The sequence below is a fragment of the Arvicola amphibius genome, chromosome 11 (assembly GCF_903992535.2).
Source record: "Arvicola amphibius chromosome 11, mArvAmp1.2, whole genome shotgun sequence".
NCBI classification, from domain to species: Eukaryota; Metazoa; Chordata; class Mammalia; order Rodentia; family Cricetidae; genus Arvicola; species Arvicola amphibius.
In genome coordinates, this window is record NC_052057.2 from 121,727,677 (window position 1) to 121,755,556 (window position 27,880).

General features: G+C 43.0%; 1 protein-coding gene across 1 annotated transcript; it reads right to left on the reverse strand.

Moving 5' to 3' along the window:
* Positions 1-509: 509 nt before the first annotated feature.
* Positions 510-27,478, reverse strand: Decr1 (2,4-dienoyl-CoA reductase 1). The gene is made up of 10 exons (XM_038346949.1): positions 27,323-27,478; positions 14,216-14,418; positions 12,187-12,244; positions 11,973-12,059; positions 10,462-10,609; positions 5,172-5,271; positions 3,586-3,658; positions 1,469-1,615; positions 983-1,045; positions 510-888 (listed from the first exon to the last, which is right to left on the reverse strand). Exons 1-10 carry the CDS (start codon positions 27,389-27,391, stop codon positions 829-831), a joined length of 1,008 nt encoding a protein of 335 aa, XP_038202877.1. The 5' UTR covers positions 27,392-27,478; the 3' UTR covers positions 510-828.
* Positions 27,479-27,880: the final 402 nt, after the last annotated feature.

Here is a 27,880-nt window from a genome sequence, read left to right on the forward strand (position 1 = left end):
TCTCATAGGGGCATCATTTCCTATCAGCCGAGGCTCCTTTCTCTCAGATGATTTTAGCTTGTGTCAAGTTGACTCAAATCCAGCCAGTTCAGGCAGTCAAATTCCTTAGGGATACGGCCACTGGTAAGTCCCCCTTATTCAAGGAAATAACCTCCCACCTACACCAATGGAAACAACCCTGAAATTACGAGCGGACCGATAGGAAGAAACGGTTCTCTGAGAGAGAATAATAGGAGAGGGTGAATATAAGCAAACCATTCATGCCTATGGATGAAGCTGTGAAAAATAAAAATAATTTTGCAGTGTGTGTCTGTGTGTGTATGCGTGTGCACACGCGCACACTCTGGAATGCTGGGGCCGGTCACATGTGGCAGTTCACAAGTAGCTGTCCGAGGGCAACTCTGAGGAGCTGGTGATCTCCTACCATGTTGGTCCTTGAGATTGAACCCAGATCATCGGGCTTAGCAGCAAGTGCCTCGACCTACAGAGCCATCTTACTGACACAATAATAATTTTTAAAAAGAAATTTTTACTCCTTTTTGCTTCTGTCAAGTTTTAAAGAAAAGATACCCTGCCCATTTTATCCTTCAGTACACAGTGACCACCCCGATCTGGCACATCACGTGCACTCAATGACTGTCCAACCATTGATGAAGGCTCAGGTGCAGCTCAGAGGTAGCACTCTTGCATACCAGACACCCTGAGTTCGATCCCTGGAACTACAGAAATCATCTAAGCAAACGTTTATTAACCCTAAAAACAAGTAAACAACCATGGTCCATATGCATCGTCTTCATCCCTCTTGTCCCAGGGAAAGACGAAACCATCTTAGGAGCCTTTTGTCTTCCTGACGAGCCCTTCAATTATGTCCCACTCCTCCTTGGTGACCTGACAGAGGGAAAGATGTCAATTTCATTGGCTCTACACACAATGTAAAGCCCAGTATCCTGGCTTGTAGTCATGTATGAACCAAATACATTACCTTCTTGAGAGAGTTGAATTCACCCGACAGGAATACTTCCTCTCCACCATCAAATCTAATGACCTGAAAGAGATACCACAAACCCTTTCACGCCTTTTGAGAAATCTCTCAACCATCATCCACCCTCAAACCCGAAATTAATGAAGTCTCTTGGGTTAGCTTCAATCAAAGCTCAAATTTCAAACGAAAGATCTGAGGTATAATCTCAATCTATTTGTTCTGGTTAGAATGCTCTGTCCACAAAATTTGACCTAATTTAAACATCATCTTTAAACAATATCCACCGAGGCAACTTGAACTTAATAAAATTAATATATCAAGGAAGGAAGGAAGGAATGTTTAAGATGAATAATGCATAAATATTTTATCTGATTTACAGCTAACTAAATATTTTTAAATCATATTTATGTTTAGCATTATTAGGTCTGATTCCAAAATAGGGCTCCCGACACACCCCCAAAAGTAAAGAAATGCAGCAATGCCTACCGCCCCATTAATCCAAGACGCATAATCACTGCACAGGAAAGTGGCTAGATTTGCAAGTTCCTCCACAGTCCCCAGCCGACCACAGGGAATCCTTTCGATCATGTCTTTCTCAAATCTTCCAGTTGGGTCCAAACGGCTAAAGGCACCCTTAGCAATAAAAAAGAAAAATTAAGTTAGTGTGTGTCTGCATGTGTGTGTTTGCATGTGTGCATGTGTGTAGATGTCTTTAATTTCTCAATTTTATATAAAATACAACTTGTACTATAGTGTGTTATTCACACCTTAGATGCTGTATAAAGAATGTCACCAAGGTCTTCCACAGTTACTGTCTGTCAAAACTGGTCATTTTACCTGAATGCACCCTTTAAAAGAAAAATATCTATCAAGAATGCAATTATGTGAGTTTTTCGTTTCTCCTATCTCGGCAAGTCATTCCTAAAAATCGAATGAGCAGGGCCTGGAGAGATGGCTCAGCAGTTAAGAGCACTGGCTGTTCTTTCAGATGACTGGGGTTCAATTCCCAGCACCCACATGGCAGCTCACAACTGTAACTCCAATTCCAGGGGATCTGACAGCTTCATACCAAGGCACATAAAATAAATTTGTTATTTTTTTAAAAATCAAGTGAACAAACAATACACCCAAAAGAACTCTGAGATTACTCTGTACGGTGGAGACAGTGGGACTGTTATTTCATTGAGTAAATTCTAAAAAAGTGATTCAAATATGAAATGTTTAAAGAGAACTTCCTTTCTTCTCTCATAGAAAAGGTAAAACAAGAGCTACTAACGCCAACTCCATCTGAGAAAAGGGAAGCAGCAATTACATTGGCGAGTCTCTACTCTGTGCCTGAGGTGTGGAACTCAGCAAGGTGAGTTCGGTGTTCACCGACTCATAAAAATGACGGTTCCTTCTCTTTTAGACCTGCGTCTATGCGATGGATTTCCTCCTAACACAGGTGAGAGGGCTCCCCCTAGAGGGGCCCGGTGAGCCTGCAGGTCTCCCAAAGCAAAGTCGCAGAGACTAATCTCACCAGGAAAGTTCTGGGCTTCAGCTTTTTCTCTCTTTAACATCGGGTATAACCCCTATCCCCACGTCTCCACTCCAAGCTTCTCTTCTTGGGAAGCGCTCTGACACGAAAGCTCTCACAATGCCTTTGTATACGGGGGGCACCCAAAAAATTCAATGAGGGGACCGAAGAGATGGCTCAGCAGTTACACGCCCTTGTTGCTCCTACAGAGGACCCGGCTCAATCTAAGCTCCTACGGGGTGGTTCACAGCCATCCCTAACTACAGTTGCAGGGACTTTACTGCCGTCTTCTGACCTCTGTGGCACCAAGCATGTGAGTGGTACACAGATGTACATGCAGGCAGACACACACAGAAACCTGCATATAAAGTAAAACTGAACAAATCCAAAAATTAAAAAATAATCAAGAAATACAAGGCAAATAAATGCATGAAGCAGAGGAAGTCTAGTCACTGGACTGCAGCAGAGAAGCCTCCGTGACCCTAGGACTATAGTTCTTCTGGGACAGTGTGCAACAGAGACAATGCAAACTGTGTGCTTTGTCTTTCAGTTATTTTCCCGTTAGTTTTATTAGACATATATATGTGTGTGTGTGTGTGTGTGTGTGTGTGTGTTTCTGTGTGTGTGTGTAATATATAATATATAATCGTATATAAACATATAAATTATGCATTGTGTATATATAATACATAATATATATAGTATAATATATGTTATATTAATACTATTATATATTATAGATAGATAGATAGATGATAGATAGATAGATGGATAGATAGATGATAGATAGATAGATAGATGATAGATAGATAGATGGATAGATAGATGATAGATAGATAGATAGATGATAGATAGATGGATAGATAGATGATAGATAGATAGATAGATAGATAGATAGATAGATAGATAGATAGATAGATAGATAGATAGATAGATAGATATTCATTCCAGTCCCACTCACTCCTTCCCTACAAGAGCTTCTGATCCAGGCATCCCTGAAAAGTCCCCACACAGCAGTCAGAACGCATCCACCACTGTTTGACTCTTTAATCAGTCACAGTGTTATAATATGTCAAATAAAACTTACTTTGGTTTTTATAGGCCCCGGCTGAATTATATTGAATCGCATCCCATATCTGCTCCACTCAGCTGCAAGAGACCTAAAAATCAAAGGCGATGAAATAGTAAATTGCGTTCCACATTTACTCCACGTCTCCTAAGAGCTAATCACAGCACACTGTAAACTACTGCGCTGCATGTTCAGACAAGACTGCCCAGGATTACACTACGCAGTCACTGCTGGCCAGGAGTCACACACCCACAGGGAAGAGCATTACAAACAGGCCGGTAACCGAGACCCAGAAAGACTGAACCTTTCCTCAGGGTCACGCTGGTAATCTAGACTGCATCCTTACCTCCTCTACTACACAACCTAACACTTAACGTCTTAATGTCCTTAGTCACGACACCTACCGTCGTCTGCAGATTTCAAGAGATCTAATATGCCAGGCACAGTGGCACAGACCCTTAATCCCAGCACTCGGGAGACCCAGATAGGTGGATTTCTATGAGTTCAAAGTCAGCTGGGTTTACACGAGAGCTTTGCACTCGTTCCTACACCGGCTGCAGCCCTGGCGTGCATTTACAAAGGCCGCTACTGTACAGCTTGTGCACTGCATCACAGTGTCTGCAGGAGGCATCACAGGTTTACCACCTGAGGAAGACATGGATTACACAGGTTTAAATGATTGACACAGCCTTGTTTAACGAGGCTTCATCGTAACTGTTATAGAGCTTCCAAGGAAATAAGACTCAAACAAAACCTTGGATGCCTTAAACCAAAACACAATCCCAAGAGCAAGCATGGGACCTTGCGGCGGCCTGTTTAGAAATACACTTGACATCTGTTGTTCAACATGATCATATTTGATAGATGGCACTGGTGTGTTTTTTGTGTGTATATTTGTATGTGTATGTACTTAACATGGTTTCAAAGGAAGATTTAAGTTACCTTAAAAGATGGAAATAATGCAAACAAGGAAGACAGAAGGAAGAAGGGGGATGGGCCAAAGCAGACGAGGAAGCATAATGGAGCCAAAATGGAGCTAAGAGCAACACGTTAAGATGTGCACACCTTTACTCTCAGCACTTGGGGTGCAGGTGGACCTCTGTGATACCAGCCTGGTCTACAGAGTGAGTTCCAGCACAGGGGGCTGTGTAAAGAAACCCATTTTCAGCACACAACCCCTCAAAGTGTTGTATATAATGCCAAATTGGCATCCTCCTACCATGACCCTGGTCATGGAGTCTGCAGTGCCCATGAGAACAGCATATTGATTGCTCAGAAGAGCAACTGGTTTTGGTATAAAACTCAGGAAAACATTCCCTCCTGAGAGGTTTATGAAAGGAGAATGTGTGTAACATAATGACGACCTTAAGACACTGTAACTTTGGAACAGATAAAAGTCAGTGAGCTTCACAAAACTACAGGGTGCCTATTAAAATAGTCTGAGAGCATCAGTCAGAGTCCAGGTCAGTAAAACCAGTCCTGTGGCACGGGAACATGTGATCAAACATGGTCCGCTCCAAATCAGCCTCTTTTACCTTTCTCCGGATGGAGACCTGAGAACTTTGATCTATTTTCAGCAACACAATTAACACAGTAATGCTCACTTATTCATGGCTTCCACGCCTGATTTAGCTGAAGAACTTGGCACTACGAAGCCTGATCCGCTCTCAGCATAGATGGTAGTGATAGCAAGAAATGCAGCTCCTGGGGAGTGAAAGGGCATGTTACCAACAATGCAGCTACATCAGACCCTATCAAAGAAGCCCGCCGAACCAAAGCTGGGTCCTGTGCAAAAAGGAGTCACAAGAGCCAGAAGGCTTGTTCTTGTTGTTAAGTCACTAGTCCTTATCCTTGAAAGAGGAGCCTGAGAGAAGTGTGACACCTTGCTCCTGGTCTGACTGGCTTTGAGGTGGCCAGTCTGCACTCACCTGTGCCTGGAACGTCAATCAAAGACCCAAATCAAGAGACTCATCCCGTAGGCAAGCACTACTTCAATATGAGGAGATCAGAACTAAAAGTTATCAAGGACTATGGCAGACTCATCATATAAACATCCTAACTGTTCAAGAGACTGATACTGGTACTGTCATTGCCGGACACCTTACGGCAGGTAGAGAAGGACTGTTGTCCCAACACGATAAGCCTAGCATCATTTTAGAATTCTGGAGTGAGAAGCAACTCCGAGAAGGAATGTACAGAGGAACAGGGCCCAGCTGCTTTTCACAGAGTCTCCCTGAGCATGCGCTGATGCTCCTCGGGTTGTGTACTGAGGGCAAGCAGCCACAGAATCTGGCCAAGAGCCGCTGCCAGTGCAGCTGTGAGCTGAACGGTGTATGGAGACCTCACAGAGGGTTGGGGAGACACAAGACTTTCTGCAGTCAGCTCAGGGAAATCACACCTAAGCCCGCATAAACTTCAAAGATGAGATGCAGAATGATGGTATGCACTGCTTCCTAAAGGCTCAACACTCTTCAAAGGAAAACTTAAAACTTACACCAAGTTAGAAACATGAGGACAAACCATTAATGGAAGGGGCACAAAAATGACCAGAAGATACAAATAGCACACGAGGACCTTTATAACAGTATTACAAACCTGATACAAGATTTAAAAGAAAACATGTTAAAGAAGCTCAAAGAAGGCTAAATATGGGCCTTTGGGTAAAGGAGTGTGTTATCCAAACCTGAGAATGAGAGTTCAAGCCCTACAAACCACACAGAAGAAAGAGAGAAAAACTGGTTCTGAAAGTTGGTCTCTGACCCCATGTACTCACTACAGACCACGTCCACGCACTTGCAAAAATATGTGCATATGATGTTGGATTCCCCTCTGTATGTTGTGAATACCATTGATTAATAAGGAAACTGTCTTAGGCCTGTGATAGGGTAGAGTAGAGCTTGGCAGGGAAAACTAAATGCTGGGAGGAGGGTAGAGTTTAGGAGAAGTCATGGTGCCCCACTAGAGACAGAAGCCTGAACTTTACCCAGTAAGCCACAGTCACATGGCGATACACAAATTAATAGAAATGGGTTAAATTAAGATGTAAAAGTTAGCCAATAAGAAGATAGAGCTAATGGGCCAAGCAGTGATTTAATTAATACAGTTTCTGTGTGGTTATTTCGGGAGTATGGGTGGCCAGGAAACAAACAAGTGGCCTCTTTTTCATGTATACTCAAACACAAATAAATGAATGAAATTCTAAAAATAATTTAAAATATAAAAATAGAAACAACATCTATAACAAAAGTGTAATATCTGAAATTTTAAAATTAAATCAGTGTAGAAGATCATCCGTGAAGACAAGACAATAAAAACTATCCAATACTAAGGTCACAGGGGGCCAGTTAAAAACAGACAAAGGATCAGAACATCAAGTGGCTGTGGGACCCTCTAGCATGATGTATGTGCAACCGGAGTTCTGAAAGGAAGAACATAGACTGAAATAAATCAAATTTGGTAAAAACTGGCAAGTGAAATTCCTAGGAGGCAAACAAATGGCAAGAGGGAAAAATTGAAGGCAGAAAGTATAATAGGAAGCAACAAACCCCTAGGAGAGGGCAAGGAAGGCCGCAAAGGTAACTGTCCTCACCCAGCCCTTGTCAGGGACCACACGGAAGACAGTGACACCTTTAAGATTCTGAATCAAAAATCTTATCCTTAAACAGGTGCTGTCTTCTGATACACGAGTGCAGAGAGAATTCATAGCCCCTAATCGGAATCAGAAGGAATTTAAAGAAAGCCTTGAGGCTAAATAAAATTAATACTAGACAGAAATCCAGACGGTCTAAAGAATTACATATCAGAAATGGTAAGTATGCAGGAAAACAGGAAGAATGTTTTCTTGTTTCTTTATTTCTTAAATTGACTGCATAAAGTTAGAGTGAAAATGACACCATACACATAAGTACCAACTGCATTTGGGGCATGGTAGAGTCTCAGTAACTTGAGGGAACAGAAAGTTGGAAGAGGACACTAGGTTGTGAGAAGAGAAAACAGATTTTCTACTTCTTCTTACAAAGATAGAACACTAGATAGGAAGAAGCTGTAAGTTTAGTATTATAAAAGAATAAAATATACTTGTATGTTTTACAAAACATTTTAATTACTCTTACAAATACTCTGTATTTGTGAGTGGGGTAAAGGGGGTGCACACCTATAATCCCCACACTTTCAAGATGAGCAAGAGTTGCAGGATAGCCTGGGCTACCTAATAAGACAGCGTCTCCAAACTCCGGGAGGAAAGAGAGAAGGACCACAAAGAAAGCATTTTGAAGCACACTTCTGTCCGTTCTTCTCCTCCACACAAAGTTTCTTTCTGTCATCATATGTGAGAACAGAAACAACATGTAGCTCAGCCCAGGAGCGTGGGGTGGAGGAGGAGGATGGACTGTCCTGCCCAGCGCGTGAAGAAGCAGGGTTATAGCCGGGCGGTGGTGGCGCACGCCTTTAATCCCAACACTCGGGAGGCAGAGGCAGGCGGATCTCTGAGTTCCAGGCCAGCCAGGTCTACAAGAGCTAGTTCCAGGACAGGCTCTAGAAACTACAGGGAAACCCTGTCTCGAAAAACCAAAAAAAAAAAAAAAGAAGAAGCAGGGTTATGTCAGCCATTCTCACAGTTCTGACAGATCAAACTCGGCCTCTCAGATCTCTGAAAATAAGTTTGTCTCCAAAATCTCCTTGTGGGAAAGCAAAGAGCGTGGAGATCTAGTGGCCCAGGTACAATACAGGGACAAGCTGTCAACTTGGCATCACCACCAGCTGTGCTGCCAACTCTAGCTACTCTGGTCTTTACCCTCAGCCACCTACTGTGCCCCCCTTTGCCCCTTAGGAAGCCACAGTGCACCCAAAGCTGGTGCCTTCATCATCAGTAGACGACTACCCCATGACATCCCTAGGTTGTCTTCCTAGATGTTGGATTCCTACATATTTTTGGTGGAGGATTACATGCATTGCTTCCCCCATGAACCAACATCTAGGCTAACCCAAATTTCTATGCTTGAGATCATGAGCTTTTGAGAGCCTCAACTGCTCATCCAGTACCAGGTTAGACCCACAGTACCAAGCTTCTCCTGCCCAGAACACCAACTGTCAGGACACTGCCTCAACTGACAGGAGTCTTGGAAGGATAGAAATGGGCTTCCATCTTTTAAAAAGTCTTACCTAATACATTTATAATGAAGCCCATAGAATTTTAATCCAGTGTGATGGGTAAAAATAGACAGAAGTCTGGGTTAAAATGAAAGACAATAATGAGGAGTGAGTCTGTCAGAAAACCAAGGATCCCGAAGATGAGCAAGGGAAGAGATAAAAGATCATGAAGCAGAGAAAGAGTGTGATCGTGGAGACAGAAAGAAACAGAGAGAACCAAACATGGAGGACCTACAGAAGGAGGAGAGGGTGAGGATCAGGAAGTAGAGAGAAAAGAAACCCGCATAGCCAACAAGACAGGGGAGACAAAAAGTAAGGGCAGGCACACAGAGTCAATCCACAACGCTGTCTCTCCTCCCAAGTCTTTCTCTCAGGGAAAAAATAAATCAGTAAATAAAATAACAGGGTCCCAAAAGTCCTCACCCAAATCATGTCCACTTTGCTACAATGGAAATGGGGAGAGAGGGTTGCGCTGGCTGCTGGGGAAAGGATGGAGAGTATTAGCATCTTCTAAAAAGCTGTACCTTTCTATAATCCTGTTCACTGCTCTGTTTCTTTGATCATCCCTGTTCAAGCCAGTTTGTGAATTACCCACACTGGGGAGAAGAAATTGAACCTCACAGACAAAAGTTTCTGAACCAGAGAGGGAACAAAGGTCAGGTATAACATTCTCATACACACACACACACACACACACACACACAGACACACACACACACACACACACTCCAGACGCTGATAGCCCAGGGCCTTGGTCGTGTGCTCTACCTACTCTGAGAAAAAGCCCTGAGCTTCAATCTGACCCTAGATTATTCAGAGGCGCAATGCTGCACACCTCTGCTTCAGAAGGCCCACTGCCCAAGGTCTACTCCATAAAGTTGTGGTAAGAATCTAGTAAACAAAGCACCTAGCTCTAGCGATTTCCTGCCCCTGCCCCATGTTTGTGTTTGTTTATAGAAACAGGCATTACACATTTTCTATCTATATAGCCATAAATTTTAATAAAGGAGTTGGTTCACAGTTATGACAAAAATGTTCTAATAACATCCATTTAAATCCAGTCTTTCAGCAGTGTTCTAGGTCTCTCCAGAGTTTGCTGTCTCAAAGACGTCACCTTCATCAAAACTACTGAGCCCAGTCAAAAGCCTTCCTGTAGTTAAGTCATGCTGCTGTCAGTTTCGAGACTTCGCCTGCCTTACCACCCACAGCCATCTTCCCATATGCTAAACGTCCCAGCCCACGACGGAGTCAGTGGCATTTCCCATTACATCACTGTTCTTCACAAGATAACTGATGGACATCTAGACTTCCCAGTTACACATCAAGCCTCTTCCCCACAACTCTTTCCTGTCTCCTCTCTCCCCTTCTCTGCCCACATCCAACTCTCTGTTGGTCTCTAAATACATCTGCCCTTCCCCTCCACCAGGCCTCTATCCAGGGATGATCCTGACTCTTCGTCCTCTTTCTCTGTTCGTACATTTTTTGAAAACCAATCTCAAATGCATCTTATTTCTGGATTTAATCACAGGCTACAGTAAGAAGCTGTCACTCCCGTCTCAGAGTTCCCGGATCCCTTGAAACCTGCATTCACTATGACTTACACCACAACCTCTGGTAAACATGGATCTTAGCAACTGTGAGGTGTGCAAGTTCAGACTGTCTGTTTACATCTGGAGGGATGCAGGGCTTAGCCCAGACTCGGCAGAGAATGTGCGCAATGATCACAGGAGGAATAGATAGACATACCTTTCTGTGCTTTAATGAGCTGCTTCCCAATTTCTAGAGTCACATAGGCTGTGCCATTGAGAACAATGTCAGTTATAGCCTTCCAAGCATTAGGAGATAGTCTTTCACTGGGAGAAATAAAGTTCCCTGCTGCGTTGTTTATCACCACCTAAAATAAGTCAAGCAAAATTGATGTGGGATTCCCCTTTGTATGCTGTGAATATGTTTTATTATCATTGGCTAATAAAGAAGCTTCTTTGGGCCTATGGCAGCACAGAGTAGGGCACGGCAGGAATTCCAAGCAGAGATAGAGGGGAAAAGAAGGCAGAGTCAAATGAAGCCATGTAGCTGCCAAAGGAGAAAGACGCCTGCCCTGAAATCTTACCAGTAAACCACGAACCTCATGGTAAACTACAAAATAATAGGAATGGATTAATTTAAGATGTAAGAGTTAGTAAACAAGAATCCTGAGCTAATAGGCTGAGCAGTGTTTTAATTAATGCAGTTTCTATGTGATTATTTCGGGTCTGGGCAGCCGGGAAATGAACAAGCAGCCTCTGACTACAGCAAAGCATTAGAAAGTATATCTGAATGTCCCAGTCAGTGACAAAGCAATCCCATGAGATTCACTTGGTTTTATGTTTCTTGAGTCTGACCTGTAATTTCCTAATCTCAGAATCCCTGAGTCCTATCTTTAAATTAGCATAGACTCTAGAGACTACGGAGGTAGGGAAGGGTGTGTCCCGTGTCACTACACTTTGCTTCACTAATCATGGGAGGCCTCTGAGGCAGCTGTGTTGGTACGGACTGGTAATGACAGCAACAGGAAAGATAAGACAAGAGGACTGAGACAATGGAAAGCCAGCCTGGGATACACACGAAGTTCAGGCCGGCTTGGGCTTCTTGGAGAGGAAATTCCTATCCCAACTTCCACCCACATACGAAATCCCCAAAATGAGCCTTTAAATTACACTGTCCTCTAATTTTTGGTAGTGGACTTCTTCACTGGTGGTCATTCCCTTTCTCCCAGGGAGCAGTCTGATGGGCTCTGCAGTAGCTTCAGGACTACAGGGCTCTCTGAAGTAGCTTTTATCAGAGAAAAGTGTTCTCTTTGAGACAATGGGAAGAAATAGCTTTTCTCTAATCAAGTAGCAGCAAAGTAGTCAATACCTCTAAGGTCTAGATAGCAGAAATGTGGGATTCCTCATGACTTCCCCATTTTGTGCCAATCTCCTCTACTGAGAGACACTGATCATAATTAGAAAAGGCAAACCCAATTAATCAGCTACAACTCTACTCTTGTTATTGTATAATATCATTAAATAAAGTGAAATCAAGTTTGTTCTACAATTACAAATGTGTTCTCTAGGTAGTCCCGTAGGGTGAAGGGAGAGCAGTTCACTTAACCTTTGCTCTGCTTTAAGCCCAGGCATTTCCCGCCCTGGCTCTCACTGACATCAACAGCTCATTCCCTCTGTGTGTCCTGATGGTGTTCTCAGGCCTATGAAAAGCTTCAATCCCATGATGCTTACATCAGGAAGCCCTGCCACTTGGATCAGCTCCAGCACGGTGTTGTTCACCATCTCAGGATCCCGTACATCACACCGGATTGCGTGCACCTGCACAATGAATGAGAGCAGAAGAAAGAACTCAGACATTTCCAGGCTTCCTAAACCAGAACTACAAAGAAACTATGTAAACATTATCATCCGCACATCAAATTTAAAGAGCTCCTTTTCCATCTACCTTATTCCCAGTCTGAGAAGAAATCTCTTCCGCAGTAGCTTTCAAAACATCAATATTCCTAGAAATAAACACAGGAAACATGAGTTCTAAACAGCTCTCATATTATACTTTCCTTTTTAAGAACAGAGAGAAATGGCAGTTTAAAGAAAAGCATTTCTGTTAAAGTGTGAAAATTGTACTTACAGAAAAATCAAGTTGATTTCATTTTTTAAAATTAAGTTGAAATAATTTTCATATATTTGAAACTAATTTACAGAATTAGTTCTAACTTTAGCATGTTTATATTTCAAATTATGTGGAGGGTTTTGGTTTGATTTGGTTTGGAAACAGGAATTCAGGAAGTCCAGACCAATCTCCAATTCCCTAAGCACTAGACAGTGACCTTGAATTCCTCACCCTCCTGCCTCGACCTCCCGTGGGCTAGGGTTAAGGTATGTGCAGTCACACCTGCTTACTTATCCCTTTAAATTGTTTCCTTGATTAGAATCATTATGTTCATTCTTCAACCGAAGAACTTTATCGCTGTTATAGTCCACACAGGTTTCAGATTAATTTTATGAGTTTGGATAACCCTGTGTTCAATCTTATATCCTTGAAAGAAACACAAAACACAAACCATGAATGTGGACTGTTTAGCATTAAAGCGAAAGAGGTATTTCAAAACTCTCAAAAATATTACCTTAAGAACATAATGAATGCTCTAGCCTATTACATCTGTGAATGAAATACTAACAGTCACTTAGGTGGCTACTTGAGCAAAGTTCTTAAAGGTCCAGATTTCATAGTAAGATGGTATACTAGATTTTTTTCTTTTGGGCCACCAACCAGCTCCCAAATCATAACATGGAGACTTATTACTAGTTATGAATGCTCAGCCTTAGCTTAGGCTAGTTTCTTGGTAGCTCTTATAACTTAACCTGTTTCTCTTCATTCTCTTCATGTATATTTTGCCTCAGGGCTTTTAAGCTTCCTTCCTTTTTTCTTTCTTTCTTTCTTTCTCTCTTTCTTTCCTTCTCTCTATGTATATCTTACTTTCCTTCTGTGTCCATGGCTGGCTGGCTAGCTGGCTGGCTGTTGACTTCCTGGCTTTTGGCCCAGGGCGTATCCCTCTCTTTCTCCCTCATTCTCTCCTTTTTCTCTCAAGTCTAGATTTCTCCACCTACTTGTTCTCTCTGCCTGCCAGCCCCACCTATCCCTTCTCTGTCTAGCTATTGGCCATTCACCTCTTTATTAGACCAATCAGATGCCTTAGGCAGGCAAGGTGAAAGGAAAACACATATTTACATAATTAAACAAATGTAGCATAAACAAATGTAACACATTTTTACATTGTTAACAAAGACAGCATAAACAAATGTTACACATCTTTACATTGTTAACAAATGCAACATAAACAAATGTAACACATCTTTACATTGTTAACAAATGCAACATAAACAAATATAACACATCTTTACATTGTTAACAAAGACAGCATAAACAAATATAACACAGCTTTACATTGTTAACAAAGCATAAACAGATGAAACACACCTTCACATAGCAATATTCCACAACTTAAACAAATGAAACACATCCTTGCCTAGTTAAACAAAGAGTCCACAGAAGGATGGCACCAAGATATACCTACGTAAGAACTTGTGCCTGTGTGGTTTTATGTTCACCATAATATGCATTTTGAAATTCTTGTCCATCTTAAAGCAACCCTAAGGGTTGTATCCATTATTCTGGCATGACGTTAATCACCAACTGAATTAGTAAGAAAGATAAGGAACCCAACAGAAATCAAAACCACCTCAATTTGGTCCTTTAGAACTTCGCCTTCATATTCAGAAAACGAAAACTGCAAACAGCAGTTTCCCAGTTGTTACTATTTTTACATCTCAAATTGCAACTGGATTTTTCCAGGAAGATGTTTTCAATCAATCTACAGAATGTTTTATATAAGATGAAATTAAATAGCCCTGGAATACTGTTTCTGATACTGTGACACAGATGGTTTCTTCACAGACCCTCAAGTGACACTTACCTGCTGGCTATCACACACTGGGCACCCAGGCTGGACAGAAAAGTTGTCATTGCCTTGCCAAGGCCGGTGCCTCCTCCGGTAATGAAAGCCACTTTTCCTTGAAAAGTATTAGGTGGTAGCATGGGCTTTAAACGCGGCTGGAAGAATTTAGACTGGGGAGCATCAATGCTTTGATACAGTGTTTTTGTTCCATAACTGAAAAACTAAAAGAAAAAAAATGAGTGGATACCTGTATATTTACAAAAGAGATGAAATCTTCTAACTATCCATCATTATTGCATTTAAACAATTTTTCTGAATAAATATACTAAGTGAATATAATTATTAAGTATTATAATGAGGTGATTTAAAAATCATGGACTCCAGGACAGAAACAACACATAAAAGAAATTACTCCATAGTCATATAAACATAAGCAAGTTTTTAAACTTCCTTTTGTCTCCATTTTTTTCATTCATAAAATGAGACTGACGAACATTGTTAGGATGTCACTAGTCCTCGTAAATAAAATAAACACAGTAGTACTTAAAGAACGGAAGTCACAGTAGACAGTGCATAGTGCTCTGGAGTAAATGGTGGCATTATCTTTGCAGATGTGATGTTTACATTCAAGTATAAAAGTCTTGCCAAGCAGGGGTGGTGCACACCTGTAATCCCAGTACTTGAGAGACAGAGGCAGGCTGATCTCTGAGTTCCAGAACAGCCAGGGCTACACAGAAAAACCCTGTCTTGAAAAACAAAGAGCCAGGTAAGTAGCACACACCTGTGATCATGGCCATTCAGGAGGCTGAGGCAGGAGGATCACAAGTTCAAGGACAACCCATTAACCAAAAGAAAAGAATTTAGATGCACAAGCCACATTCTGTCTTTGAATTACTGAAGACAGTTATTTTAAAATTCCTACTCCGGCTATATTTAAAAGGAAGAGTAAGTAAATAATTCAAATTAACTCAAAACATATTTCTTTTGCTTAGTTTTATATTTCACAGTTTAAAAATCAAATACTTGTGAAAAGTACTGCTATTCTCACACATTGTAATTATAAAAACAAACTTTAAGTTTGGCTCGAGTAGTTAAGAGCACTGGTTTCTCTTCCAAGGGACCTGGGTTTAATTCCCATCTTACACCTGTATGTAATTCTTATTCCATGGTTTTTGACACCCTCACACAGACATACATGCAGGCAAAACATTAATAAACAGAAAATTAAAACAAATTTAAAAAAACACATACAGAAAAATCAAGCTTCACTTAGTGATTACTATGGTCTACAATTAGATAACAAACCATGTAAACACCAGACTTGAAATAGCTATTACTTTTACCCCATTGCCTAGCAAAGACTCACAGAGGTTATGAACATTGACAAAGTTGCAGGACCAAATTCAAACACAGGCTGGCAGGCTCTGGGGCCTGCTCCTATAACACCCTGGCACACTCCTCTGGCTTCCCTCTAAGTTTCTCTTAAGATGGACGTGATATTTCTCCATCAGATAGGCCTTGTTGGCAAGACCAAAATTCTAGATCTATCATTGCGTGCTAGAGTCTTTCTGTATGATTTATAGCTGTAATCAGTTGACCCATGGTATCTACAAATTTACCCCCCAAAAAATAATTCAGAATTGTGAGCAGACTAAAATAAGGTGTTCAACTGAATTTATACAAGACAGCACTTATGATGTGATATTAAGTCGATATACTATTATACTAATATATATTGTATTAATATTTATGATTTTCTTAATTACAAGTAAGAATCAGTGTTTGGGGGTGAGGATGCAGGTAGCTCCGTTGTCAGAGCACTGCCTTGTTTGTGTAAAACCCTGGATTCAATGCCCAGCACTATACACTGGGTTTGATAGTGCGCACTTGTGGTACCACTGAGGTAAAGGCTTAAGGATTAAAAGTTCAGGGTCATCTTCGAATACATAGCCAGTCAGAAGCCACCTGGTCTCCATAAAAATGCAGTTAGGACACAGACAACAGCTGCAGTGTAGCCGCCTTTCTGTAGACAACAGCTACAGTGTAGATTCTGTAGACAACAGCTACAGTGTAGATTCTGTAGACAACAGCTACAGCATAGATTCTGTAGACAACAGCTACAGCATAGATTCTGTAGACAATAGCTACAGTGTAGATTCTGTAGACAACAGCTACAGCGTAGATTCTGTAGACAATAGCTACAGTGTAGATTCTGTAGACAACAGCTACAGTGTAGATTCTGTAGACAACAGCTACAGTGTAGATTCTGTAGACAATAGCTACAGTGTAGATTCTGTAGACAACAGCTACCGTGTAAATTCTGCTGTCATGCTCATTTATGCATATTAAGAGGTTGATACTCTAAAAGGCCAAATGATCTACTTTTTAAAATAATAGTAAGGGAGCTGGAGAGATTACTCAGTAGTTAAGTTCCTTTACTGTACTCCCAAAGAACCTAAGTTCAGTTCCAGCACCCAACATCATTCGGCTCCTAACCGCCTGTAACCCCAACTCCAAGCAACCATCTGCACATAAGTACCCCCAATACGTGGCATACAGTCACACAATGCATAAATAAAAAATTTAAAAGTTCTATAATAAATAAAATAAGAAGTAAAGATGACTCAAACCCAAGATGTGTCTGGCTTCAGAGTATCCCTGTACTTGGTTATTATCACTAAGGGATGGGGTTATGAATAACTTTTCTAAAATCTACTGAGCAAATATGATCTTATTTCATAATCAGGAAAAAATCATCACCCAACATCAACGTCTGCAAATCTGGTGATGTCTCATCTTCACGATAATTCTATCATCATATTGACAGCACTCGCTTTTCCCCCTCTGGATCCTTTTGCTGTGACAGAACGATCCAAGCAACCTGCAGTTATCTTTCTCTCCATAAATGGAACATTTGCTTAAGACTCCCATCCACCTCCACAACGACACCATTAAGATGACGAATCAGGAAATCAGCACAAGTGGGCTGGCAAATTTGTCACTATCTGGAATAATGAGAAAATGCACTGCAGTGTTCGCAAGGCTCTACCGTGAATCTTTATTTATTTGGGGATGAATTTGTAGAGGAAATTTGAAGCTTTGTGAAGGATAATTAATTATTTTTACAAAAGCATCTAAAATATATTTAGAAGCATTTTATCAGCCTTCTAACTGGCAAAGGAAGCATACAAAGGTAAAAGGGTTTTGTTCGATCATAGCCAACCTACTGTGTTAATGAAGCATGTCTTAGTAAATTCACATGACCTGATTGATAATAATCTTATGAATTCCTTTCCTACTGCTGCAAGGGAAAACACTGACTTGCTATAATAACTGACACCATCCTCTGATGACTGACAGCGTGTGTGTGGGCATGAAGTCGGCCACCTCTTGGCCTAATCACAAGTTGTCTATTGAGACTCACAAGGGGACTGGGTCTCACAGGACCACGGTCTGACTGTGCATCTTTCTACAAGGCAAAGCCCTAAAGACCTCAAACCTGCATCTGGCCACTTCCTTCTGAATTATGAAAAGTAGATGGGACATAAATAGGCCTCGAATGATCTTCAGATCTTGCATTGTGATTTTTCTACATGTGGTTTATTTAGAATTGAGGTTTCTTTTTTCTTTACTTACAAATAACACCTTTCTCATCAGCATTGGTTTCCTTGTAGATCCTTGGTGTCTTGAAATTTTAAAAACTTCCTAAAGTCTTTATATTTAGGAAATTGCCAACTTATTAGTTTGAGCTCTAAATCTGTCTTAGGGAGATCGGTTCTCACCTCCTCCCACTCCCGTACTCATCAGCCTCCCATATCACACCCAGTGTGTACACCAGGGGTGTTCACACTTATCCTCAAGCGGCAATTCTAAAAAAGTATTGTCTTTGTCCTTTCCCTAAGGGATTAAAAACCATAGATGAGATTCATACCTAAACTGTTTAATAATGATTTTTGCTAACCTAAAGTAAGTAGGTTAACTAAAATATACATGTGTTGGTAATCTTAGGCCAAATGAAGCTAGGCATCAAGTCTCGAAACTTTGAGTCAACATCAAGATCATCACGTAGAACTCAGAAGTCATACAAAGATGACATGAGTAGGTACAACCCTGATCCATGCCCACCTGTGGTAAGTGTTGCTGTCTGTCCAGACTCCAGTCTTATAGGCTAAGTGTGCCCCTTTCACTGGGTGGCTGTTTTCATTTACAGGGCCTTCGGGCAGGGCTCTGTGGCATCTGAGAGATGACCCCTTGTCTAAACAAAACCTTATCATCAATACAAGAAGAAGTGAGACAAATTTGAGATTTTTGTAGAGGACATTATTGGTGTTGTTTTGCTTTTTGCACCACAAATAAGCTTCTGGCAGTCAATGTAAAATACCTTTTAAAAGTAATACTTAAACATGTTACTTCAGAAATACTCAGTTTCGCTGGGCGGTGGTGGCGCACGCCTTTAATCCCAGCACTCGGGAGGCAGAGGCAGGCGGATCTCTGTGAGTTCGAGACCAGCCTGGTCTACAGGAGCTAGTTCCAGGACAGGCTCTAAAGCTGCAGAGAAACCCTGTCTTGAAAAACCAAAAAAAAAACCAAAAAACAAAAAAAAAAAAAAACAGAAATACTCAGTTTCAAATCTGTAAAATTCATCAAGCAATTGATTTTCACAGGGAAGTTGTGAGACTGAATGGCTCAATATTTAATTATTGTCTCAAACATTTCACCGCCAACATCACGGCTGTTGATCAAGCTTCCACAATCAATCCTCATACCTTACAAGCATGGACACATCCAGAATCAAAAAGACAAAATGACACACTTTAATTTTGCCTCTCTCTCTCTCTCTCTCTCTCTCTCTCTCTCTCTCTCTCTCTCTCTCTCTCTCTCTCTCTCTCTCTCTCTCTCTCTCTCCTTTGTGTGTGTGTGTGTGTGTGTGAATTCGAGAGAAAGTGCACACGTGTGTGCCAAAGATCAGCTCTGAGTATCACTCCTCAGTTGTTATCCACTATATCTTTGGAACAGGATCCATCATTGACCTGTAAATTGTTGCTTGGGCTAGACTGGATGGCCAGCATGTCCCAGGAGTCCTCCCACCACAGCCACCCCAACACTGGGATTGTATGGACTACCTGACCCAATTTTACATAGGTTCTGGGGACTGATTCAGGTCTTTGAAGCCAGTCACATTGTAAGGGGACCACAGTTTGCTTTTCTAAAGCTATTTCATACCAGCTTCAACAATAAAATCCATACTTACTACTGCTGCAGCATTCCTAAAGCTTTCCACGAACTCTCACCGCCTAGCCTTGGCTCTACTTTTTCTTTAACCTGAACTACTCTTTCAACTTAGTAGAATGGCCAGTCAAAACCAGGTGAAAGTGTCAACATTTCCCTTCCCACTGGTGCCTACTTCTCTGGAGAGCAATTTGGCAACACAGATCACAATGTTACATGTAATACCCTTAGATGGAGTTACTTGACTTTCAAAAATTTATCCACTTATTAGGTAGACAGTGAAGAAGGGGCATTCTGTTCAAAGACAAGCGTGAAGGAGCCAAAGGTGCAGTTGAGTGGTAGGGCATTTTGCCTAGCATGCTCAAGGTCTGGAGTTCTAGTACCAGCCTTGAAAACAAATTATATACTTATCAAACTCCTATTTTACTTTTTACAAAAGTTGATGATATTTTCTTAAAATTGATACAGAACTACAACAGGCTCAAAATAGCCAAAGCCATTCATAAAGAATGGACCTACTACCCACTGAAAGAAGGATGCAAACTCACTTGCTGAAGGCAAACGTAGCCGAAGTTTGTCCAATTGCTCATCAATGCCTGTTGAATACCAACAGGGTAAAGCGTCGTGTGTTAAAAGAAGGGCACAAAGACGGTGATGCAGAATCTCTACTATATTTCTCAGAAGAGGCTATCTTCCTATGTGTTGACACAAACCCAAAAGTTTCTGGACCAATCCACAAGAAACTACTCTTTGTAGTCAACTATCAGAAACAGACTAACAAGATAGACACAGGTTAATGCTGCTTGAGTATTCCATATTCATTAGATGGTATTTCATTCGAGTATCTAACATACGATTGAATCATGTGTGCAAGCATACAACACAGGAAGGTCTCAGTTGGAAACCATGCTAAAACAAGGAACACAGAAACAGTTCGTAAAGACAGCACCATATTTGAAGTGCTCTGCCTTTACCACTTGGCTATGAGCTCCATTGTGGACAATGAACTTCTGCCATGGTTCTTTTAGGGAAAGGGGCAGGGGCTGAGTGTCGGCTGGTTTGTGTCAGGTGAGTATCTTTAGAGACAATTTACTCTTGCTCAGATTCACACAGAAGTAGGAGTTTGTGCAGATTGCTGTCATATTACATCAGTTTGGTAAAAAACTGGCCAACCATATATTTCAAAAGATGTGAAAATGTGTATCTTTATGCTTCCAAAGCACTCCCTGGATTGTCTGCATATAATGAGTCTTCCGCTGACACTTTCAGGTTTTGTCCGGTTGCTAGAACATGCTTGTCTGTACCAGCCACATGTCCTTTTAGTGTCCAGACAACCTTTTCAGTATAGCACCTACATTTCTTAGCAGGAAGGGCAGCTCTTCTGCATGTTCCAGTGTAGAAAGCAAGGTTCTTGGAGAGTAAGAACTGCCCCAGCAACCGAAATGCCAACCATGACCCTACAAGTGTAAAGAACTAAATGGCCCAAACTCTGTGACCACCCCCCCCCCCCAGCTCTTCACAGGCTAGGAGAAGCGCACTCTGTAACTGTGTGTATCACCTGAGCATCCCTACCCATTCTATCATTTATAACAGAGCACTACACAGGGTACCAGGAGGCTGAGCTTCTGGGGAGCTCAGATCTTGTTGCCACAGCAACTAGCCTGGACATACAAGAAAATGCATTGCTGGACTCCAAGCTCCAAAGGCTAGGCTGAATCACGCAGTTGCCAGGAGCAAAGCAGAAATTTCATTTCTGAGTAATGGCACATCTCATAGCAATGAACCAAAGTCCTGGGGAAAGTCATTAGTCCGTACAACAGGGTGTGCTTCTACCGTTATTACAGCTCTTATCTGTCTGCAGTTAGATGCAGACCAAGATGTTTCCCAGTGCTGCATATGAAAAGAAGATGAAACAGAGACGAATTAGGGAGCGTGCTCCACTGGAGTCTTCATTCCTGCCTTCCCTTGAGACATCTGTTCTTGGCTCCTTATTACTTTAGCCAAGAGTAACATGACTCTCATTATCTAACCAACAATCAGAACCCCTGGCCTAAACTATTCTAGGTAACGACAACATAGCGATGGCCAGAAAAAGAAAAGGTGCACTATTCTATCCTTGGTGAGGTTAATTTTGAGGAAAGGGATGAACAAATTAAGAGAAATATATACAGTATATTAAATCTTGGTGTGTGTTACAGAATGGCATAGAATGGAGGTAGGATATTGCTATGGGTAGGAGGGGTCAGGGCTGCACCCAGAGTGCAGTGGGGATATCTAAGGCTTAGCAAGTGTTTACAACAGGAGAATCAAAGTCGGGTCGAAGGGAAAGGGCAGCACCTTTTCCTCCTCCCAGCAACGGGGAACGGGTCTGGGCTCACACGGCCTCTCCTCCATCCACTGCTCATATCCCACGTCGCTCAGATGCTGGTGGCCGTCTCTGTGTTGTCCTTTTACAGTCTCAGGCCTCCAGCATCTGCTCACCCCAGCCCTCTCCGTGTGGCTCTCTTGAGATCTCAGGAAAGGACCACAATCCTTTTCTCCTTGGCTGCCCCAGTGGCTTCCCGAGCTACACAAAGCGAAGAGGAACCCGTCTCACACAGCACCGTCAGTCAGTCCTCTGGGCCCTCACTCTGCTTTATCTCCCTTTAAACTGACTCTCAGGGAAAGAGGGCTGAGCCCCCCCCACCCCCAAATAAAAAGACTGTTCACTGCCTCCCTTTCTTTCATGAATTGCTTCCTACCATGGCTCCAGCCCAGCCCCAGAGTGGGGCACCTCCCTCGACCGAACTAACTCCTCATCCCCACACAGGTAACTTAACTACCTAGAGTTGGGGGGCTGGGTCTGCTCACTTTCAGGAGTGACAGCTCTTTCCACCCTCCTCGCCCTCACAGTGACTGTTTCCTTTGCCGGCATGACCTCAGGGGCTGACGAGAAAACCGAGCTTCGTCATCACCACACAACACGTTCAAACGTTCGGGTCCACCCTGCACTGTTACTAATACCGCCTTCAGGTCACCCCTTCTACTCTGACTTTCCCTTTCCTTCAGTCAGCGAAGCTACCTTCCCCTTGACAGTGTTGATGGCACCTGACGACCCCTTCCGAGCAGCCCAATCTTCCTTCCTTCCCGTCAGCCCCTAGCTCCTCCCTATGCCTCTCACTCTATCTCCTGGACACCATATTCCACTTCCAGTCTCTACATCCGCAGCCACGCATTTCCTGACGCTGCATCAACTCCCTTCTGGGAAGATTAGCCAAGGCTGACAATTGGCCTCCGCTTTTGTCACCACCGCTCCCCCACTGCCTTCGGGAGAAGCTCTAAGTCCTTTAAGGGAGCCACAGTTGCCCAGTACCTACAGCTACCTCTTCACGCTACACCAATCACCTCCGTTCTGAACCCACACACAGGCTACTCTCTTGCCTAGAACATTAAGGCATTTGGGGGGCAGTTTTGAAACTCCCTTCTGCTCTTAGGCAAGCAGTTTCTGCAGGGCTGCTTTATTTGTCTGGTAAACTGTGAAGATAATCATTAAGCAGAAACTTCTATGACCTATCTCCTCTTGGGACCTCGCTGCCCCGTAGCACTGGAACCCCATCCAGAGGTGGTAAGTATGCCTGATTCGGGAAGCCTAGTCAGCAGGCATAGCAGATCTTAGAAAAAACCCTAAACTCAAAAAAGAGATACTCACAGATGCAAGATGCACATGACTGTAAACCTAGCACTCTCAAGTGTTAGAAGAATCTCTATGAATCTGAGGCTACTTTGGACTACACAGCAAAAGCCAGCCCCCAAAACTATTACACATGAGGGCTGGAGAGATGGTTCAGCATAAAGAGATGTCAAAGGCCTGGGTTTGGCTCCCAGCACCTGATGGATAACTGGAACCATCTGTAACTCCAGTCATAGCGAAACCAACGGCCTCTTCTGGCCTTTGTAGGCATCGGGAGCATAGACATACATGAAGTTAAGACATTCATACACATGAAATAAAGATAAATAAGCATTTAAAATTAATAAACAAGAAACTGATATTTGGGGGGTTGTCTTTTTCAGAATGGAAGAAAGAGACAGCATTTCTACTGAAGCTCCCCAACATCAAGGACACCGAGCTCTAAAATGGACTGGATGTTACCACGATATCCTTAGACCAAGATCAAGACCCTCCAGTACCTCTTTCCACATCCTGCGGCACAAACTGCACTACATCAGATCATTTGAATTTGCAAGAATGGTCAAAGACCTTCCCCTTGTTGATACATACTATTCTTCAGGATGAAACTATCTTTCAATGTTTTTTAATTTATGTGTGTGTTTATATGTACACGTATGCTGTAGGACAACGGTCTGTACCCTGTCAATTATATTTTAAATAAACACTGATTGGCCAGTAGCCAGGCAGGAAGTATAGGTGGGATGCAGGAAGTGGAGGCGGGGCAATGAGAATTTGGAGAATAAGGAAGTCTCAGTCTGGAGTCGTTACCCAGCCACAGAGGAAGCAAGATGTGACTGCCTTGCCAAAAAAGGTACCACCAAGCCACGTGGCTAACATAGACAAGAACAATGGGCTAATATAAATTATAAGAATTAGTTAATAAGAAGAGCCTAAGATAATGGGCCAATCAGTTTATAACTATGTAAACCTCTGTGTGATTTCTTTGGGATTTAACAACTGCAGGAACCGGGCAGGACAGAAACCTCAGACAACATATACAAATTTGTACAGGTGCTGTGGTGGTTTGAATAAGAATGGCCCTTACAGGCTCATATATTTGAATACTTAATCATCACTAACTATTTGAAAGGAATATAAGGATTAGGAGGTGTGGCCTTTGTCAGAGTAAGTGTGGTTTCAAAAGCCAATGACAAGTTTTCTCTCTCTCTCTCTCTCTCTCTCTCTCTCTCTCTCTCTCTCTCTCTCTCTCTCTCTCTCTCTCTCTCTCTTTCTCTCCTGGCTGTGGGCCCAGATGAGGAACTCTCATCTACCTCTCCAGCACCGTTCCTGCCATGTGTGCCACCATGCTCCCTGCCATTATAATAATGAATTAACTTTTAAAACTGTAAGCAAGCCCCCAATTAAACGCTTTCTTTTATGAGTTGGCTTGGTCACGGTGTCTCTTCACAGCAGTAGAACAGTAACTAAGACAGGACAGGTCCCCACCAAAGACAGAAGCGGGTGTCAGGTCCCCTGGAGATGTACTTACGGGTGGTTCTGACTACCCAGTGTGAGTGCTGGAAAAACAAACCAGTCCTCCGAGAAAGAGCAAGCACTGAGCCACCTCTCCAGCCCTAGGTTGAAATCACTGGCCTGAAACAATCTGACCTCTGATTCAAAAGCCAGTTTCAGGACCCTCCTCCTCCAGGCAGCCGTCTCTGCCTGGGTGCAGTTTTGTTCATCCACACATTGTAATACACCTGGTTTCACTGAGGTGAATTTAACCTTACTACAAGACACAACCGCACTGCCTTCTGATTCTAGTTCCTTGTTACACCCACTCTCCTTGCACTAAAGGTATTTCAAAGCCTATCATGAGTTACTAACCATCGCTCCATAAACACAAATGAATCTATTTCCATACTGAATGCATGCTTGCCTTTCAACCAGGGAGTCTCTCTGAAGAGAGCCCCACAATTACATTTTATGGTAAACAAATGATTAAATGTTTTCTCTGGAGAATGAAATAAACTAAGAGCAAGGCCTTTTTTTTTTCTTTTTTTTTTTCTTTTTTTTTGGTTTTTCGAGACAGGGTTTCTCTGCAGCTTTTTTTTTAGAGCCTGTCCTGGAACTAGCTCTTGTAGCTCTTGTCTTGGAACTCACAGAGATCCGCCTGCCTCTGCCTCCGAGTGCTGGGATTAAAGGCGTGCGCCACCACCGCCCGGCTTTTTTTTTTTTTTTAATCTCAAAGACACAGCCCTAGGCCAAGCTATTTATTGGATGGAATTGAGGCCCACCTAGGTCAAGGTTCATTCTAAAAGTGTTCACAGATAGTGCTTGTGGCAATGGAAACATTTCTCTCACACAAAAGGTTTGAGCTATAATATCTTATTTTTACTCTCAAAAACATGATGTTTCTTGGCAGCTCCCAGTCCACAGATGTTGTCATTCCTTTCCCACAGGATTCCATCTTCAGCCTTCATGTGTCAAGGAGAGAGACACCTCTAATAACTCAGAACCTTAGGGAGGATTGCTTGTTTGTTTGTTTGCTTGTTTGTTTTGCTTTGTTTTGTTTTGTTTTGAGACAGGTTTTTTTTTTTCTGCAGCACTAGCTGTCTCTCACTGTGTGAACCAGACTGGCCTCAAACTCACAAAAATCCGCCTGTTTCAGCCTCCCACTTGCTGGTCTGTGACTCCCGGTGCTGCAATCCTAACAATATCGTTGAGGGAACCAAAAGGATCCGTTCTCGGGAAAGGAACACTGGGGTTCTGTTGGTCTTTACAATACTGTGTTGTCTTTAAACACAACGCTAGCAGCACACAGACCACTTTCCAGAAGGTTCCCCGAGTTGAAATCATCACACCTACTCCCTCTTTCATTTTTGGAGCCTGTTCTAGTCTGCGTCTGACTCCCATTCTCCCTCTTTGCTTCTCTGCACCCCTGGGGCTCCCGGCCTTTCCCACCTTCACTTCTGGGGGTCCCTTCCAGCCTACATCTGACCCACATTCTCCCTCCTTGCTTCTCTGCACCCCTGGGACTCCCGGCCATTCCCACCTTGCTGCCCCCAGTACTCTGGTCTTTCACACCACCCCACAATTTTCTAAAGCAATACTACAGGCCTGTCTATCGCTCTCAAAGGGAGTATGAGGTTAACAAGTGGCGCCCTGACTTTTCTACTTGGATAAGGAAATTCTGCTTTTTAGCTTGATTTTTAACCAAGTTAGAGGCAAGGATTGCCTTGAAATACTGCTGCTTTTTTTCTTTTTCTTCCTCGTCCTTTTCCTCCCCATTTTCTTCACTTTTATTTTATTTGCCTTGCAGACTTGGTGGGAAAACGTTGACAAGTGAAACAATATAAGCTTGAGAGAGAAACAGAAGGATCTGAACGTGGCTTAGGTTTTGAGTTTTTTCAAATTACTGTACTACACTGTGCGGTTTATTTGGGGGAGAAGGGCCTAAACCTGACAAACAGATCCTGGGATCCGATGGTAGACGGTAAAAACCAACTTCCACAGGGTTTTGACTTTTGTTTGACTTTGTGAAATTCATTATACAAATGAAGTTATTCCTGTCACAACCCACAAAAACAAGGCACTGCCGTGGGGATGGGGGGCTTGTGAAAGGTTAACACTGCTCAGAGGAAGCTTCTTCAGCAAGGGCACCAACCTGCTAACCTACTGTCTTCCCTACCCACCGCACTGACAGCTAGGCCCTTCAGGCTAGCTTTCACGAAAGGCTTGCCAATGCTAAAACTGGGTAAAAGGTCAAAGGACTCCTTCCAAAATCACCTCCGATTTTCCAACCTAACACTGGACAAACCAGAGATCACCCAACCTACTTCTGTCCCAGTCCCCGCTTATTTACAAATCAAAGTTCCTTTATGGGAGGTTCCTGTCTCTTTTTGTCTGTTTGTTTGGTTTTTGTTTCTTCACCCCCTAATCTGCCTGTGTCCAGGGACCCCGGGGCTTCTCTCCCCACATCGCCCCCACGTCCTGGAACCCCCTGTCCCCGCACAGTTCTCCTTGCCTGGCATCTCTCACCTCCCTGCACCCCAAGGCCCCGGACCTGTTTTATCTGCCTGCGCCCCGGGAACCCTGGCTTTCCCCACTTCCCTGCCCTTGGTCACCCACGTTCTTTCCAACTCCCTGCTCCCGGGAACCCCGTCTTCTCACTTTCTTGCGCCCGGGACCCTTCGCCTTGTGGAAGCAAGCCGGGCCCTCTCACCCACCCCGCCCTGCCTTACCCTCAGAGGACCGGGGTCGCGGGGTAGGCGGCACACCCGAGCGAAGAGCGCACGACCCAGCAGCGCCATGTCTCCAGCAAAACTGCCTCTACCGCAGGGCCCGCCCGGTCCGGAAGTCTCGGTCGGGGCGGGGACCCGAAGCGACCGCAGGCGGTGTGGCCGGAGAGGGCAGGTCCCCCGAGGCGTCACATCAGGGCTCTGCTCCATGCTTTGTCCTGCTCTCCCCGACTAGAGAATTTTGTCCACCCGGGAATGGGCTCAGGACCAGCCCCTCAAGTGCTAAGGGCATAGGTAGAATGAACCCATATTCTTTACACACACACACACCCCAAATCACATGAATGTCTCTTCTCCAATTCCTTATTGAGTCATTGCTCACCTCTGAAATCTCCTGAGCTAGCCTCCATTACCCACATTTCTTTCAACATTCTTGTCTTCCAAGATCACCTCAGAATGGTAAATTCTGTTTGCAGAATTCAAGGCCTTTTCTAAACCTAAGCTACAAGTCTTCCATATTTCAGGCATGAAACAGTTCCAATGGCTACATAGTCAGGTAGC